Source organism: Sminthopsis crassicaudata, chromosome 3, assembly GCF_048593235.1.
Source record: "Sminthopsis crassicaudata isolate SCR6 chromosome 3, ASM4859323v1, whole genome shotgun sequence".
NCBI classification, from domain to species: Eukaryota; Metazoa; Chordata; class Mammalia; order Dasyuromorphia; family Dasyuridae; genus Sminthopsis; species Sminthopsis crassicaudata.
Window position 1 is genome coordinate 465,668,539 of NC_133619.1, and position 20,077 is coordinate 465,688,615.

Here is a 20,077-nt window from a genome sequence, read left to right on the forward strand (position 1 = left end):
ATTGACGTATCACAAAGACAATAGAGCTTGGATACAAATCTAGATATTTTAACTCTAAATCCAATGCTCCTTTACATCCTAATGCCTTTTAGGAGGTAAATGAATGGAGAAAGACCAAAAACACAGATATAGCTAACCTAAATTTGGAATGTAGCTTAAGATTATTTAAACAGCATGCCAGGATATAATGTATTATAAGTCCTTCTTTACACAAAAGGGAACAATGCAGGCACAAGGAGAGTTGAAGAAAAAGATACAAAGGGTCAAATTTCTATTTCCAGTTAAATCCTATGTTATCTTTTCTTTTGAAGTTAATGGGAGATCCACAAACAAAATAGCTATCCCATAAAGGAAGGGAGATAAAAAAAAGGGTTCAGAGCCTAGTAGGGTGTGTGAACTATTCAAATATAAAAACCTAAATCCAATTAGTTTTGAGTTCTCCAAGAAATACTAGAGAAGAAAGATGATAAAATAGAAAAAGGAGGATAAGAGAAAAACTTGTGGACTTTTGTTCGTTTAGTCAAAGACATTGGGAAAACTCAGTTATTACATACTATTTTTCATTAAGTCTCAGAAGCCAGATAATGGCGATCACTTCCTGGGATATTGTGAAAATAGTACTGCTTAGTTCCAAATTTGCTTTTGTTCAAATGAAAATAAAATACTTGTGATGATATCGTATGTCATTTTTATAATTAGCTTCTTCATTTACTTTTGGCAATTATTGCCTTCAGCATTAGGATAAAGTCTAACACCCAGCCAAGATTATTAGCACTGAACTTGGAGTTTCATTCTAAAAGACTGTCAGAATGGATACTTCAAAAGAAATGACTTGCATGCACAGACTGGGTCATGCTAATACTTCTTCACTGTATTATAATCCTTTTCATCTGGGTCTTTTTAAAGCAAGCTTATTACTTCCTTTCATGCAATACTAAGCTGAGTAAAAGGCTATGGCCAAAGAAATATGCAGTTTGACAGAATGGGTTCATACCTTCATCACTAAAACCCAATAAATTAAGCCAATTTTTAAAAATATGAAAATATGCCACCAAAAAAAAGCATGTATGCAAGCATTAATCTTCACAATTTAAAAACCCTTCACAGTTCTCTGAAAATCACAGCTACATCTTGACTTTGAAGTCTAACATTCAAAAGTGCTATTTCCCCTATCAAATATTTTTATCTAAAAAATTCCAAACATTTTATTGCTGTTTTAAAATCCAGGGCAAACATGACATTCACCATTTTTTTCCTTGATGGGAGGAGGAATAATGGTCAATTTCATTCAGCACAGTGTAAAGCAGAATGAAGAATTACATAATCACTGTCCTACACCATGAAACAGATTTTGCATGATGTTAGCCAAGTTCTAATAAAACAACATTCTGGAAGAGAACCACACAATGAGTTGCTTAAAAAAATGCAACCTAGTATGGCCATGGATCAACCTAATTTAGCTTCTAAATCTAGATCACGTGAGAAGAAGCATTACTACTGATTTTAAAATAGTGACAATGGAATAGAAACTGTTTTCTAAACAATGTCCAATACACAGAGATTTGCATTTTTACAACACTGCATCAGAATCTATACAAAATATACAGGGTCATGATTCAAATTTGTAAAAATAAAAATCATTCCCCAATTGATATATGGTCAATGGCTATGAATAAGCAGTTTTCAGAGGAAGAAATCCAAACTATCAATAGCCATGTGCAAAAAATGTTCCAACTCACTAATAATTGGAGAAATATAAATTAAAACAACTCTTTAATTAATTAACTCTTTAACTCTGAGTTTCTACCTCATATCTATTAGAATGGCAAAATTGAAAAAGAGAAACTGACAAATGTTGAAAGGACTGTGAAAGCGGGTATGTTAATAATGAAGTGACCATGACCTTAATGTTTCCTTCCCTAAATTGGCCACTTAGTAGTTACAATGTTACATGCTCCACCATTTGCTACCATTTAAAAAAAAAAAGTCACCCTAGACAAATACCTTGAAACAACAATATTCATTTTAGATACAGATTATAAATTAAACTTAATCAGTATGGAGTAAAACCTGCAAGTAGGTTCTATTTACCTTCTGTAACATTAACATATTTAACAATAATACATTAAAAAAAAAAGTTTAACTAGAGGCAAATGTGTAGAGAACAGTAATCACTAAGTACAAATAATTCTTTTAGATTATGATTATTCTTTCCTAGACATCCTTCACCAGTAAAGGAACACAATTTAACAAGCTTTTTTCATTAGGCACCTAAAAGGATTTAGTCATAGTGAATGGTGCTGGGAATACAAAACAACAAAGGCCTACCCTCAAATAGCATTTATTCTCCCCAGTTGGAGAATGAGGTAGGAGAAGAAAGGAGTGAACTACAAGGTATATTGATATGTAAATAAAATTATGCACATGAAACAAATAAAATGTCATTTTTGTTAACAACTGAATCAAGAAAGGTATCTTTTAGAAGCTGGCCTTTCAATAGTAAGATGAGAAGGAAGAGCATGACAAGTACAGAGAACAGTATATTCAAAGCCCCAGGAATAAGACCCACACTGTAAGAAGAAGCAAGCAACAATGTTTAGGCCAGTTGTAAAGGAATATCATTGTTGTAGCTGGTAGTAGTTTGTCTGTCCTTCCTTCTTTCCTGAAGAAAACTAACAAGAAAGTGATAGCCATGACATGCAAGTAACTTGAATTGAAGTGAGGGAGTGCTATGCAAGGTTCCTGCCTCACTTTCCCCTCCAGAACCATCTGAGTCCAATAGTCAGATAGAGATCAGAATGACTGGAGATGGCCCTGGATGCAGTAGAAAAAACTGAAGGGAAAAAAAATGCCTCTTTAAAATAAAAAAAGTAAGATTCACAGCAAGTCACACATTCTTCTTATCCGATGTCTGCCTTAAGCACTGCCTGTAGGGTTTCAAACAGATTAAAAACTGGCATGGCAAAACACTACAAAAAAGACCCAGGTAAAATAACCCCAGGAGGAAATCTATATATTCAATTTTCTAATCTTAGGAGTTAGGAAAGTTTCTAGACCTGAAACCATGAAAATCTTGAAATAAATAATTCTTTTGAAAAAAATTATCTGAATTCTAACCCAGTGGTAGAAGTGCTACTGCATAAAGCCACTTCCCAGGAATGACTTTATAAAGTGCACCTGTGGAGCTGTCTAGATGGTATAATGGATGGAGCACTGGCCCTGGAATCAAAAGGACCTGGAGTCAAAAGAGGCTCAAATCTGGCCTGAGAAGATTAACACTTACTATCTGTGTGACTCTAGGCCCCCCCCCCCCCCACACACACACAAAGTGCTCGACAAAATGTTAAAATGAATTAAAGACAAAAACAAAACAAAACAAAACAAAATCAAAAAAGACACCAAAACCCAGGCACTTAATTCGCTGATATATTTGTAAAAATTACAATAGAAACCATCAAAAGTGTCAACGAAAAGACAAGAATACAAAACAAAAGTTAATTGAACAACTATTAAGTTTAAAGACCGGTGCTAGGGGCAGAGGACAAGGTGATAAAAATGAAAACACTGTTCCTATCTTTTAAGAGGTTTATGTTAAGTAGAGGATAGTCCTTTATCAAAGATAGCATCCTGGATCTGAAATCTAGAAGAGTAGATTCAAATCTTGCCTCTAATATTTACTAAGCTCTGGGAATCACATCACTCAAACTGAGTTTTATCTGTAGAATTAAAATAATGGCACCTATAACTTATCCCATTGTGTTTTTATAATACTCAAATAAGATAATATATGTAAAGCACTTCTAAATCATTTAAGCACTATGCAAATATCGATTAGTAATCATTTTAAGTGAATACAAAAAAAACTTTTAAAAGGGAAAACTGTTTTTAAAAAGTGATGACAACAAGAAAAGATTAGAAGAGATGGTTCTGCAACAGAATCTTGAAAGATGTTAAGGATTCTAACAGGTAGAGGTAATGAAGGAGTAAATTCTAGGCATGGGAAACAGGTAGGGCAAAGATATAGAGAGGAAATGTGTGCAAGGAAGAGCAACTAGATCAATTTAGCTAAAATATAAAAGGGTATAGATCTTTTTAAGCAGCATCATTTGAGCAAAGCAGCACAGTGAATCATCTGGCATCTCAGAATTCTAAGGCTCGACTCAAGTTTAAGATCCAAGTTTAAGACCCACTATACCTTAATCAAGCCTTCCCCAGCAGAAAGTGATAACTCCTTTCTCTAAACTCCAAATACTTCTTATTAGTGTTAATGATCAGGCTTATACTTCCTTGCTAGATACTGTGATTAAAGGCATAGGCACTGGTGTGTAGAGAGATAAAATATGTGTGCCTGTGTATATACATATATGCAATTTTTAATACAATAATATGCATTCAATAAACATCTGTTGAAGGAATAAATTCCTACTAACTATATTGAGCACAAAATTTCAATGACATTAACTTAGAAGACAAACACAGAACTAAGACTATCAATATCTCATGCCAAACAAACCAAAAAACTTTGGAGCAAAGATTTTTTTTTCCTTTATGAAATTGTCTTCCCTAGCACATTACACACAAGTTTCACTGCATTACAACACAGCTTACCAATCTGGCAAGGCTGATATTTTTGGGCCCTTCCAGATTCCCTTCTCCTCCCCTTTTCCCAAATTCACTGATCTTCCTGTAAGTCATCTTACATCTTCCTGTAGGATGACCTTTGTTTCACTGTTACTGAACTATCAATCTAACACTGTTTCATTTCAAAACAAAGACATATTATGCACTTCAGGCTATTCCTGCTATTCTTCTAGGTGATAACTTTTTAAAATCCTATTTGATACTAGACATATAAAGACCTGGTACTTTCTTGATACTTTCTTGATTATATAGGAAGTAAACCACATAAAAAGAAAGAAACATAAGATTGAACCCTTGCCCACAAAGAGTTTATAATCTCTGGATGGTCATATTAAAACACACATACATATGACAGGATAAACATATGAAGCACATTGGGACTACACAAAACCAGTTCATTAATTTACAATTATTGCACATAACTAGGCTATCAATTACGAGTACCATCACAATGATGTAATATATAGTGATTATGATACAAACAATATGATTTATAGTTTAATACTATAGGAGGGATCACTTTAGGCTAAGGTGATCAGGGAATGTCTGCTCATAAGTATAATTAGCCTCACGATATACAATAAGCAGGAATTTAAACTGGACTCTGCGTAAAAGTTCAATCGGAAGATAAGAGATTTGGGGTTCCAAACAAGATTGGATGCTAGCAAAAAGGCTAGAAGAGAGGTATCTTGTATTCATTTTGTGTATATTTTGTACATACTAATATATGTACATGTTATTTGCCTCATTAGAATGCAAACTCCTTGACAGTAGAGATTTTTCATTTCCTTCATTTTTGTCTTTATGTTCCAAGAGTTAAATGATTATTTAGATATACACTAGAGACAATTAAGAGACCAATTTGGCTAAAATAGAGGTTCATGTGAGGAATTAGTAGAAAATAAGACTAGAAAAGTAAAGTGATAGGTAGCCATGGAGAATCTTTGAAAAATAATAGTGACCTAAAGATTTCTAAAATATACAGAACAGTAGAACTAAAATATTATTTCAAAAGTTTATTCCACTGCCTTCATTTAACAGATGAAAAAAAAAAGTAGCAGAAAAAGAAAATCAACTTAGTAGCCAACTTCCTCAGGTCTTCTACCTCTTCTAACCTTATATTGTTCCAATTCCAATGTCTAAATATGACTACTAAAGGAAGAAGAGAAAAAGAACTAGTGAAATTGAGAAACTCACTTATTCAACAAATATTTACTAAACATATATTGTATGCAGAATATAGGCCCTGGAAATTAATCTGGAGAGAAACAATAGCAATTTTTCCAAGTGTAGTGGTGATGACTAGCAAATGGCCTTCAGTGAAAGGAAAGATAGTAATGTAATAGATAAAAGAAAGTAGCATGTTGAGTATTAGTACTTTAAATTGTTCCTGAAATTATAATGAATTCTAGCCAAGCACCAAAAAAGACATAAAGCCCTATATAGACCTTTTAACTGGATTCCTAAACTTGTATTGAAAATCTACATAAAAGTTGGTTTACGTAAGTTGGTATAATGATACATATATGTTGCTTTCTGATGACCCAAGTAGTAGTATACAGCTTAGCAAAAGCCTAGAGGAAAAAATGGTTTAAAATATCCAGTAGAGTTAACTTTCAATAGTGACAAGTGGAAGCAACAAAGACAATGAGCAATGGAAAATTGAGTTTGGATGATAGTATTTCCCAATAGCTAGAGTTAGTTAGATTTGGGAGTCTCTCAATAGCAATGGTGAAAACCTCATTGCTTGGATCATTTAGAAGGGAAACATTAGGAACAATCCTGCAGCAATTTTTTTCTTTTATGATATGTTTGAATTCAAGTTATTTATGAAGAGGATTAAAGATAAGGGGCTGTCTAATTCCACAAAGATATAAGAAAATACAAACAGAATTTTTTTCCTAGTAATTTTTTAACATTGTCCAACTTTTATAATTATCAATAGTGAATAACATAAAATAAGTTAAGAAATTGTGGTATCATTCTTGGGATCATAAAAACTACATGTTATTTCATAATAATTCATTCATTCATTTTAAATGAGGATTAGGCTAAGATGATAATAACGGTTAATATGTATGCAATACTTTAAGGCTTTCAAATCATCTCATTTGATCCTCAAATTATTAATGTGTAGTAGGCATAAAATGATGAATGATTTACCAAAAACCACACAGCTGCTAGCAAATATCTGAGAAGGCTTTCAAACTCAGATCTTCCTATCTATACAGACATTGCCTAAATACAAACCAATGCAAAAAAAAAAAAAAAAATCCAGATATTTTCCCAACTTTTAAAGGTAAAGACCACTAGATAATGAGACTATGATTTTTTTAAAATCCTTTTCAAAACCAAAAGAAAATTTATCCAGAGAAAAATTCTGGATTAGAAAATTTTGTGAGTATGTAAAAATGTATGCCAGCTGCTAAGTGGTACAATGGATAAAGCACCAGACCTAGAGTCAGGAAGACTCATCTTTCAGAGTTCAAATCCAACTTCCGACATTTACTAGCTGTGTGACTCTAGGCAAGTCACTGTTTGCTTCAACCTTTTTTATCTCAAGTTTCTTAATCTAGAAAATGAGTTGAAGAAGGATATGGCAAACCACCCCATATCTCTGTCAATAAAATTCCAAATGGGGTCACAAAAAGTTGGGCATGATTGAAAAATAACTGATCAATAAGAGAATATAGAGAATATAGAATTAAGATAATCAGAGACAATTAAATGACTTCTCATATGCTTAAAGCTGAGCTAGTTTCAATTGAAGCCAATCTCTGAAATAATCTTTTGGTCAGAATATAGAATTTCAAAATGGAGGGGATCTAAACAACTACAGAATACAACCCATATCTAAAAAAGGAGACGGACAAATAAATGGTCATCCATTCTTTGCTGGAAGAGCATTGATAAGGGCAATCTCATTTCCTTCTAAGGCAGCCATTTCTCTTTTGCAAGCTCTACTGGTTTGGAAATTATTCTTTGCTCAGGTTGGAGCAGTCCAAAAGATCCCCAAAATAATCTGGTTTTCAGATAAAGACCTGTTGGCAGAATTCAGATGTATTGGGCTTCTATATGAAAATAGATCCCACAATTCCACTAATCAAAAATCCTCAGGAAAAAAGATGATCCATAGGCAGTTAGGACTTCCCACTTTTGCTATCCAAAGAAAAGGTTCTATTGAACGTATCTCAGGCCAATCCAGATCTGGACTTAGTTGGTTCCTAGTCTGAAATATAAGGCCTATGTATGTGAAGAAGCCTTTTAAAATGTAAAGTTTTGTTTTTGTTTTATTAGGAACGTGTAATATAGACAAATATTCATACTTAGAGAAGTACTTATTTTTAGAGAAAGAAATGTTAGTAGAACAAGTCAAAAATTGAATGATGATTCTTCATTACTATGGACTTACTGAGTTATAAAACATCAAAACTGGAAGCAAACTTTGAAATTCTCTCTGGGTTTCAGCTTCTCCATTTGTAAAATAAAGATTAGCAGTAGATCATTTCATTTGCTATGTTTAGGTCTAAATTAGTAAATGTTACTGCTATCTTGCTAGAAGTAAACTAATTCAAGGCAAATTCAAACTGGGCAAACTATACATAACTTGTAAACATGCTGCCTGAATACAAGCCTAATCCTGTCAGCCCACATTTAATTTTTCCAGCTGATATTAGTTCCCATAATGCTTCATTTTCTGATGCCCCAAAGCTGAATGAGATCATTGTCCATGGATGGCAAAGAGACCTCCCATAATTCTCTCTAATTATAAAGATAGTCATGTATATTTTCTTACTTATTCTCCTCTGCTACCCAGCTCTTTTTTTCCATTCCCCACAAAAATGAATCTATAATCTATAGTTGAGTATAAAAAAATTTCTACTTTCTATTCTATACTTTTTATCATTCTATAGTCAATTACAGAAATGTCTTCTTTTAATATCCAGTCAAGGACCATTCTTCAAGGATTTACTAAAATCTCTAAGTGAAAATAAGGCTGCCTTTTTTTTTTCCCCTCTATATTTAGGCTAAGCACACACATTATCTACTATAACTAAACCACTAAAGATGATGAATTATAGAAATGGATATTTGCCAATATATTATACCAGCTAATGAGAGTTGACTAATGAGGTGATGTAGTGTAGTGGAAAAACTCTAGGCTGGAAGTCAAGAGACTGCGTTCTATATCCAGCTATATCACTAACTAGCTAGATAACCTTGAGCAAATCACTTCTCTCAGGGTTTATCTCTAGAAGGGTTGGATTAGATCATTTCAAAGGTTCCTTCCAGCTTTAATTTTATAATTCAGTGGGTCCATGGTAATCACCATTCAATTTTTGACTTGTCCTACTAACATTTTCTTCTCTAAAAATAATTACTTCTCTAAATATGAATATTTGTCTATATTAGATGCTCCTTAAAAAAGTTATCAAATGTTTACAGGCCTTATATTTCAAACCAAGAAAGCAAATATCATTGTCTCAAATTACACAAAAGGTCTGCATAAGAAAAAAAAAATATTTAGCCTTGGAAATAGAAATAAAAATGCCAAAGCATAATTAATTCATTTGTAACTTTTTTCCCCCTGCCATGGTAAGGAGGCTAGTACTTGGCCATTAGTCATAATACAAGGAACTTTTATAAGATGTTTGTATTACTTCTGTCCACTTTAGAATGAAATTAGAGTAAAGATCAAGTCCAGTTGGTTTTGCATGGCAGGAAGCAAGGTACCATATGTAGTGTTCCCTTTGTTCTGCTACTTGTTATTCCTCATATAGTCAGATGCATGCCCACTATTCAACACACTATCTAAAGAGAATTCCTTTTATAATTAATTCTTAAGATCATGGAATATCTGAGTTGATGGGATTTTAAAGATCTACAAGGCTCCTTAAACATTTCTCACTCCAAACCTCTTTTCACCCAAGAAATTTTTACATGATCCTGGATATATAGATATATACAATATATAAATAGCTATATAGACATATGAAATTACAAAAATCCAGAAAAGGGGGGAAAAAAAAAAGCAATGAGAACTACACACTTAATTCCATGGAGAAGTTCAGAACTTTAGTTATTTCAAACAACTGTCATACCTGAATACCATAGTATAGGATATGGGACCAAAAATGTAAATAATCTGATGGCTTCCCTAAAGCCAAAACTTAAAAGATAAACCAAGTCATTGGCACCATCTACTACATAAAAGCAAATCGAGTAGGATTATCCCTATAAATTAATCAAAATACCATTGTTTCCAAAGCCAATAGCCATAGAAATCTATAAGTATAATGTTAAGAAAGAGAGAAACAGGAACTAATACTGTTTCATCCTTAACATACTGCAAGGTTCCTTTCAGAGACAATTATTCCAGAGACAAAAATTTTAAACAGAGGCTGCATTAGTCTGTCCCCTTTCTCTTCTCTCCCTTCCTCCCTTTCTCACCCTCATACTCCTTTTAAAATATTCAGAACAATATTTGATTTTATCAAGTTATATTCCAAACAGGAAAAACATGGACTCTCTCTCCCCAAAGATTCAGGGTCACTTCAACATACATTTATGGACCAGTGATCATGGAGGGACATAAGTCAATGGCAATTCATTAGGCAAAACAGCTCCTCACAATGGAATAACTGAGTTGATGGGATTTTAAAGATCTCCATTTAAATTTTAAAGATTCCATGAGCCAACCAGCACCTCACAAATAACATTTTCAAAGCATGGTATCAGTGGAAAAGAGCACAGTGTTTGGTTTTAAGTATTTTGACAAAAGGAGAGAGAGGACCACCCTGTATTAGGAGCAGATACATTTTAAACAGCAGGGAAGCTGAATTAACAAAGAAGATGTCTCAATATCTCAAGTTCCTAGAATCTGAATGGATGGACATAGACATTTGACTTATACCCTACAGGGGCAGTCTTATAAATGACTTTATAGAAGATAAGAACCTAAAGCTTGTGGACATGCTCACTCATGATATAAAAGCCAGAAATTTCCCAATATCTATTAGAAGAAACACCTTGGTAGGGGAACTTATTTGAACAAAAGATTCCTACATATTTAATTAATGACCTAAGAGGCTTTCCTCAAATAACCACAGTTTTTCATTCACACCCTTGCTCCCAAAGTCTTTTTTTCTCTTCATCACGAGTCATTTTCTACTTGGAAACTAAGAGATGATCAACTAAACTTCTCATTTTTACTGCCAATATTTAACCTCAGCATTACTTATTCAATCTGAAAATCAGGAAGAGCCCCAACTAGAGCAATGTCACTTTTTTTTTTTTTTCCTGGGAGGAATAGATATTCAACAAAATCAATGGACTGAAGGAGTGGGGGGGAATTTCTGTTAATCTTTACAAGCTATTTTTTGTTTGTTTCTTTGCAAATTGATCCCATGACCTTTTTTTTTCCTACCCTTTAATTGACAGTTATAAAATTCTCAGATTTTATAACCCCAGACCTTCAAAATGGCACATTCCCATTTCATCACAGAGGATGTTATCTCTTACTAGAGGAATTAAGACTGTAAAATGCTTTGGGAACATCTAGTCCAGCCTGCCATCTCATATCAGAATCACTTTCTTAAGCATTCCTCCTTCAACTAAATGCTCTAATTATTCATCATTTTCCTTGAGTATTTTAGAACTAATTATTTCTCTGCATTACTCATCAATTTATTTTAAATAAGTATATCATGTTCTAGCTGAAAGTGAACTGAAAGATGGGCATCTATCAAATAGATGGGGATGCTCCCTACTTTGGGGAGGGAATTATGTTTTAAGGCAATTATATTTGTTACAAAATTTTTCATCATATTTAGCCAAAAGAAACTTCCCATATTGGCCCTACTTCCATCCTGAGGAACAAAAAGAAAACTTACTTATGCCACAGGATAACCTTTCAAATATTTGGGAAAAGTTAATCAATAAAAACTTTCTTATATTTTGTATAGTGTTTTATGTGCTTCAAAATGTCCTCATCATCATTCAAAACTCATATTAATTCTAGCAGTAAGCAAACAAGTACTAACAGACTTTTTTGGTCCATATCTATAAGTTCATCAGTGTAGGAGATGTCTCAGCCTTCGGCTTGCCGATGCCAGTAACTTAGAGCCTTAAAGAGTTGCCTAAGGCAATAACTTGCCCAAGATTACCCAACTAATATGTCAGAAACAGGACCTTCCAGAGCCCAGAATTTCTTGACTCCAAAGGCTATATACTATGTAATATGCCAAAACATCTCTCATATCCCTATACACTGTTGATGAAACTGAGGCCCAGAGAAGTTGTAATTTGCCAAAGATTATATTAAATTAATAACAAATATAGAACAAGAACCCACTTTTCTTGATTTTTGCAGAGATACTGACCTGTATTCCCTTTTCTAAAGTTGTATAAAAATCTTCAATTGCTTTCTTCTACTGAAAGATAGTTATTGGATCATCTTTCTATCTATCCCATATTGACAAACAGATCGCTATTTTTAGGGATATTATCACAGAAGTTTAATTTAATGGATGTTTATTAAGAGTCTACTATGTGAAAAGTGCCATATTAGATGTCAAGGAGAATTCAGGGGTAAAAAAGACAATTCCTCACACTCAAGAAGCTACTGCTGCTGCTGATGATGATGAATGATGATAATAATGATGATGACCACAATAGTGACTAACATTTATCTAGAACTTTAAGACTTACAGAGTATTTTATATATAATCTCATTTGATCTAGAAGGCAGACAGGGAGGAAAAAATACAAATAATTTTAACACAAAGAAAGATAAGTGTCATAAGAGAGGGAAAAAAAATACAATCTATTATTTCATAAAAGAGAGATCTCCTTGAGGGAATGGCATTTGATAGGAATCTTAACATACAGGTTGGAAAAATAATAAATGGATCTCCTTTGGAAAACTTTCAGATAACACTTGATAATCTCTAATTTATACTTATATCTCCAAGGATAAGATGGGTCTGGTTGACACTATCTAGAAAGACCAAAATTGGATGAAGTATGATGCCTCTTTCTTTCAGGGTATGCCTTCCAACAAATCAGCAAGTATAAACTGATGGTTCAATGAGTGCCTGCCAATCCATCTGCTAAACAGACTTCATGGCAGTTGCTTTACTTGGAAGGTGTTGAAAGGAAGTAATTTCAGAGAGGAAAACTTAGCAAATGTTAGAATTTGACCTTCCTTGTTCCTTTCACAAGTAATCAGTACTTAGAGTTTAGGTGACTGAATGACAAGCCAAATGACTGAAAACTTCATGCCCATTCTTTTAAAAGATTCAGTCCATAAAGAACAGGAGAGTTTCACAAACAAGGTACTTCAACTGTGTCATTACAGAATAACCTCTAGACTAGAAAGCATTACTCATTCCATAATGAAAATTGCAAAATGAAATTAGAGATCATGATAATGACAGAGATAGAAATATAGAGATAGTGATAGTGATACAGACCAATGATAATAGCTTATGATGTCCACTAAATCCTAAGGTAAAAGGTCTAAAAGCATTTCATTTAGATTACCAAGAAAAAATCTTTAACAACCTCAGACACAGTTCTAACTTGAGCCCTATGTATCCTAGACTTAGTATCCCCTAAACCTTAAATTTCCCAAAAGGTTAATAACAGAATTCCTGAACCTCTTCTAAAGTGTCTTTTCTTTAGCAACCTGAACTTGACAACTTCAATTTAATTATTGGGTTTAAGTATGAAAACCAAAAAAGGAAGCCCAGTAAATTTAATTAAAATCAAAAGCAGTTCTCATTAACTAACATTAGAAAGTCAATTCCCTAAACTATCTAATAGTTCTTAACCTATATTTTTAGATCTGCTTGCATGAGGCTTTATCTTACTCTCTATAGCTGCTGAATTTTTTCTGTGCTACAAGAACAGAGAAAGAAATAAAAATGGCCCTTCCTTTTGAAATTCAGAAAGGGCAAAATAATGGGGGATGGCTCTTTCTGGACAAAAGTCTTAAAGATTATATGGAGTCAAGTCTAGATGCAACCCAGGCTCAGAAAAAAGTACCTTATACTTTTCCAGTATAGAAAGAAAAGTTAGGCACATAATACTTGTGTGACTTTTCAATTACATTAAAATACTTAGATAGGTGTTACCATCCATAACAGTCTTCTTGAAAATACAGACTAGAAACTATCACTTCACCAGCACTGCAATAAAGATATATTTGATGCTTAACAATAATAGCTAATATATAATGTTAATAATGATACTATAATATGATATAATAAAGTGCAAAGCACTTTACACAGAGTATCTCTTTTGATCTTCATAATAACCCTCTGATTTAAGTAATAATATTATTTACATTTTACAGATGCCTGTAAAGTCAGGCTATCATAAAGTGATACACAGTTGTTTAATTTGTTTTGTTTTGTTTTTAAACTAGGGATGCTGGAGATTATGAGAACCACTATATTTAGGTCTAAATCACACCTTCTTAAAATAAAACTGAGGAGAGTTGACTGAGGATGATGAATTTCTTCTTTAGCTCATGATTGTTTTAAAATTTGATCCTCAATTGATGACCATTTAGCTAAATTCCTATAAATCTGGCCTTCCCATAAACTTCACTGATTTTAATTCAAAAATATAACCTTCGTGTCACTTCCCCTTCCACCTATGCCAATGAATTCAAAACAGATTGATTCAATTAACACATTAAATCATAGTATCATTCTATATGTAAGACAGGTAAGAGGCTCATTCACTGAGGTTTCTCTCTATGACTTGATAACACATCTAACCAGAAATAACCTATACATTTGTCATCTTATTTTTTCATTCTCTCTTTCCCAGGACTGCAAATAATCTAAAGCCCAAAGAAAAAAGAGGAACTCTTTTTTCTATGTCAAAACTACCTCAAATGTTGATTTTTACTTCATGTTACAAAGGATCACATTTTTGAACAGTATCACTAGCTTGTTTGCCTACAGGTTTTTGTGAGCTTTATTAGATATGAGATATGGATGCTAATAAAAGTTTGTTGATATGCCAATATAATCCCTTGGCAGTCTAAGAATCCTTCCACTTGAGCCTTTGTCTTCCCAATTTGATGCCAAAGATTAAAAAAGTCTGACTAAACTGTTCTCAAACATTTACCTTTGCAAAGCATACACAATCATATGAAATTTCAGAAAAACATTCACAGAGTAAAACTGTTTTACTTGGGACCTCCTCCTCAATACCTTTAGCTCTCTAAATGTTGGATCCTCTCATAATATTTTTCCTCAGAGAGCATCCTGTCAAGTTTTCTTAGACCACTAAGCAAGACTCCAATAGTAGAAGTATAAACCCACAGGAAGCCTTGTAAACCAAGACTTCCCTAAGTTTTGTCTCTCCTAACAAGAGGGTCAGATTTGATGTATTTTACTTTTGGAGGCTAAGAATTTTGTAAACAAGTAAGAAAGAAAATGTATCCAGCAACCGTGCATGACGCATTGTACAGTAAAAGTAGCCACAGCAACAACCACTGCCCTGAGGCACTCTGAATATAAAAACCATGAATGATCACATGAGGAATCTGTGACTGCTTGAGATAACATTAATAAAAACCACCACCCTAGTCATTGGTCATCCATTTTTAAAAGATTAATCTATGCCATATGTTATTAATAGACAGAAATGCTAGACTCGTGTAAAAAAAAAAAAACAAAACTGTCCAGATGAGCCAAATCTAATTAAACTGTTATTATTATTATGGCTGGTTTGCCTATGTCACTGCCCCTTCTACCAAAGCATCTACAAACATTCACACAAACCCATAGTGGAGATGAGCAGACTGAATAAGACCAGAAGATGAGACAGGGACCACATGTTTGTTAGGAAGGTTTTGTATGGAGATACTTCTCTCCAAAAAGGCAGATCAAGAATGTATCCAGACTACCCAAAGAAGTAATTAGGCTACGCAGTTTCATTTCCTAGTATCCCATCTTATACAACTAAAGAAGCAGCTGCAAGAGATCACAGAAGGAACAAGGCAAGACAGTCAATGCAGTCGGTCTTTCTCAAAGCTTCACCACTACAGTTTGTAGGTGGTGTAAAACAGCATTCTCCTGTGTAGCTGTGCATACAGGACAGAGGAAAACCACAGTTCAGAATGCTGATCTCCATAGCAAATAGCCCCCTTTTAAAGGCCTAAGGAATGGGAATAGAATGTCACAGACTGTTTAGCAATCCCACACCCCACAAAATTAGGGACTTCCCTCAGGCGGCTCTCTTCAAAACAAATGGGAAGAAAGGCAGCAAGGCAATCTATCCAATCTAGACAAGTTTTTTCTCAAAATCTAGACTCTTAGTCCTTCACAGACTTCCAAATAAGTAAGGGTGCAGAAGGCAAAATAGAGCAAATAGAGATAAAAGGAAAAGGAAGCTATTACACCCAGCTTGAATTCTCTTCCCTTCACCGCCCCTCCCAAAGGGCCTATATGCCCTTGGGGCACCTGACTGCAAAAAGATATTAATCCTAGTATTTGGGGCTAGTTCCTCTCCAAATCTCAAAGGGGGAAAGTGTTGCTGTAACCAATTCTCTCCCGGGCTTACAGCAGAAGATGGTGAGAAACTTTGGTGCCAATAAGTAAAAGAGAAGGAAAGACTTTTGCCAGAAATTCCAAGATGCTAGACAGCTGAGGAAGAGTTGGGAAGCAGAAGAGTTGAAAGGGAACTATGGGAGGAGCAGGAGGGGGGCAGGCTGCTGGAAGAGTTGAGAAGGCGAGGATAATCTGAAAGCTCCCCCCAAACTACATATTTTTGTACCTTCAAAACTTAAGACCCAATAAAGCCCATTCAAAGAGAAGCGTCTCTATAATCATTCGTTCCTTATTTGCAGTCGGCCACTCCTAACTTTCCGAGGGGCTATGCTTTAGGGATTGTCTTTTTTTCCACTTGGCAAACGAGATGCAGACCACTCTTCCTCCTAGATGAGGAAGGACTAGCGGCAGGGGGCTCGGCCACAGCTGCGGAAAGGCCGAGACCGAATCACTGCTTCTCCCGGGTGGCCCCCATCCGTGCTTTCATAGCCACATGGGCCGCATCATCCCCACTACAAAGCCGGGCAGAGCCCAGTGGGCCTGAGTGGAGGCTCCGCCGGTCAGCGCGAAGTGCTGGGAGGGACAGACCGTGGCATTTGCGGGCGCTGTCCGGGCTTTGCGGGTGTTTAAAAAGAAAAAGAGCTCCAGCAGACAAGCCCCCCTCCTCCTCGCGCAACGGGGCCCCTCTCCGCCACACACACACACACACACACACACACACACACACACACACACACACACACACACACACACACACACACCCCTCCGGGCACACAAGCTGCCTCCTTTCTCCAGACAATGGGGGGGAAGAAAGGTCCGCAGGAGCAGGACTCCTTCAGGAAAGTGCCCGGGACCTGGAAGCCCCGGGAGGGCCACCGAGATCCATCTCTTGGGAGCCCGGTCCGCGGGGAACGGGTTCAGAGGCGGGGAAAGAGAACTAGAGGGAGTAGGAGAGTGAGAAAGGTGGGAGGCAGAGGACGCCCCCTGACTATCCTACATTTCCCTCCCTTCAAAAATTTTTTCAAGGAAAGAGGAAAAAAGAAAGGGGCAGTGCGGAAGGCTAGGGGAAAGGGCTCTGCTTCAGCGTAAGCAAACGGGTATTGTTAAGTATGGAACGTATCCGGCCGGTCCCTACTTACCAAGACCACCGCAAATCTCTCCTCCAGTTCACCTGGCTCGGGCATTGGCAGCTTCAAAGGCATGTTGTGCGCCCTGAAATCGGTCTGCTGAGAATCCATGCTCCCCGCATTCCCCATGGTGAGCCGCTTTTCGGAGTCGGGGGGGATTTCTCCTCCAGCCCCCCTTCCCGTCCGTGGGTGAGATCAGAAACGCGCTGCACTAGCCCTCCCCTCGCTCTCTCCCGTTATCCCCCTCCTCCGCACCTCCCTATCCCACCCGGCGCCCCCTCCTGCTTCAAGCCCCCCTTCTGCCCGCCCGAGAGAGGAGAGAGGCGAACGTGCGGGTCGAAGACCGAGGTCTCCCTCTAGCAGCGCTCACAGAGGAGCCTGCCTCCTTCCACCTTCATGCTTTCGCCAGCGGCTCTCTCTCCTCCCGAGCACAGCCTGGACCTCTTTTCTTCGGGAGGTATCGTTAGGACGCCTGGATCCTCTCGGCATGGTGCACCATCCTCCACGCCCAAGCTCCGCTAGCAAACCGCGGGAGCCGACACACGCCTGGCCCCGGGCGCGCGTGGTCCTCCCGCTCCCACACGTCCTCCCCGCCCACGCTGCTCCCGGCTAATCAGTCCCGGCTGTGGTTGCTCCTGCCGTCCCTGACACAATCACCCTCGAGTCCCCGGTCCGGAGATAGCACAAAGATCCGCGAGCGCCAGAGAGAGCAGACAAATGCAGCAGCAGCAGCACCTCACTCCCAGCACAATGCCTCTTTTCTCCAAGGCTCCGCCTCCTCAGGACCCGGGGCTCCGCCCCTTGCTCCAGGGCACGCTGGGACTCGTAGTTCCAGCTAGCGGAGGCCGCACGCGGCAACCACGCCCCCTGTCGGGAAGCCGAACTCCTCCGCAAAGATTGCTGAAGCTCCCTGGTGGAGTGTGGCTTTGCCTAACTCATAGTGTTCCCTCCAATATCTTCTCGTAACGGAAGAAAAGAGTTATACAGTCAAGGCCCGCTCCGCTGAGGCAGGCGTCGGTCCAGCCTCGCTAACAAAGGGAATTAAGTACACGAGGCGGGGGCCGGGCCAGATGATCTGGCGACATCGCCTCCAGCTCTGTCTTTGTGGAGCTGCCTGAATGGCGCGTTTGTGCTGAGGTGCTTACACCGGTGTAAGAGACGCTGTCCTGGCTTCTTATAACAGTACATACGGGACTTTAAATTGTTGTTTGTCAGAGACAGCTATACCTGCGCTCTTTCATGTCCCGCATGTTCGGGCACTTAATGACATGCCATAAATGTAAAAAGTCACAAAGGTTAAAGGTCAAAATGTTAAAGGTCTCAACCTGTCAGAGACGCTGCATAACAATATAATAAAGACTTGGGGCATTAAGTTCCTCACAACCTAGTAATGTCATCCCTGTTTTACGGATGAGGAAACCATACGTGATAATAAGTGTTGAACTTGAACCCAGATCGTGGGTTAAAGGCCATTTGGTTCTGTCCTTCCACACTGAGCTTTGATTTCACAATCTAACACTACGAGGCAGAAGTGAACCAGTGAAATATGTTGAACACCAGTCTTACCGCGTCATTTGTGCGTGACTTCTCCCCAAAAAGTTTTATGTTTGTATCTCTGGGAAATCTAGAGCAATGTCTTACGTAGAGTAAGTAGTAAAAATTGCTTTTTTGGACCCTTTACATTTAAAGCATCAACCCCAGGGGTTGAGATGAAAATACCTTTGGAAAAAGTAATACTTCAGTCTGAAAAAAATGTTACGGAACTTTTAAAAAATAGTATTTTTTAAACATATATAAAAACAATTTTAACTTTTTTTTTTTTTTTCAAATTTTGAGTTTCAAATTCTCCCCTTTTCATCCCTCCCCTCTTCATTGAGAAGCAAGCAATTTAGTCTAGGTTAGCAAGTGGTCATGTAAAATATATCAAACCTCTTCTTGAAACAGATTTTTATCAAGGGGCAGGAAAGAAAATTGATTTCACCCCCAAAAAAGGTAAAAGGAATGCAGAAAGGAGAGCTGGGAACGCCAAAGAAAAATGTTGCCTAGTTCAAAATCTGGCTTGGAAATTTTCCTTTTATGTGTATATGAATTACAAATACCTAGACTTTTTTTTTTTTTTTTTTTTTTTTTTTTGGAGGCAGTGGGGTTAAATGACTTGTTCCGGGCCATACAGCTAGTAAGTATCCGAGAGTAAATTTGAACTCAGGTCCTTCTAATTAATTCCAGAGACAGTCCTCTCTAGCTTCCCGCACTCATCCATTTTAAAAGATTTTTTAAAATAGCATTCACAATGTTTCCAAGTTAAAGGAAATCATGTTAGGATCAAAAGTGAAGGAAGAATAGAAGAAGAGAAAAGGTGGAACAAGTAAAGTAAATTTTAAACTAGCAACTTAGTTTAGACTGAATGAAACATTTTTTATTCAGAAACACAAACTCCAGATTCAGTTCCCTTCATACATCATGTGTCTGACTTGCAGAACAAGACTGCATTTGCCTAGGGGTTCCTCCATCAGTGCAGGGGCAGGAATGATTTTCTGTAGTTAAGAAATGCTAGTTTGTTACATGTATACTTCCGCTGGCCATATTTCTTCCAGTGACCCAGGCCTTTTTTCTCTGGTAAGTCTTATCACATTTATTCTCTCATACAAGCTCACTGCCAAGGACAAAGTATGCAAATACAGTTTTTACCAGTGGAAGTTAAAAGTCTTTGACAGGTTGGTGACTTTTAATAGTGAGTTT

The 20,077-nt window shown here is 36.9% G+C and overlaps 1 protein-coding gene across 1 annotated transcript in view; it reads right to left on the reverse strand.

The window, feature by feature from the left end:
- FMNL2 (formin like 2) overlaps positions 1–18,091 on the reverse strand; it is a 362,363-nt gene extending 344,272 nt beyond the window's left edge. Inside the window, 1 exon segment of the mRNA XM_074303437.1 lies at positions 17,351–18,091. Within this exon segment, the coding sequence (XP_074159538.1) occupies positions 17,351–17,467 (117 nt within the window). The 5' untranslated portion in view covers positions 17,468–18,091.
- Positions 18,092–20,077: the final 1,986 nt, after the last annotated feature.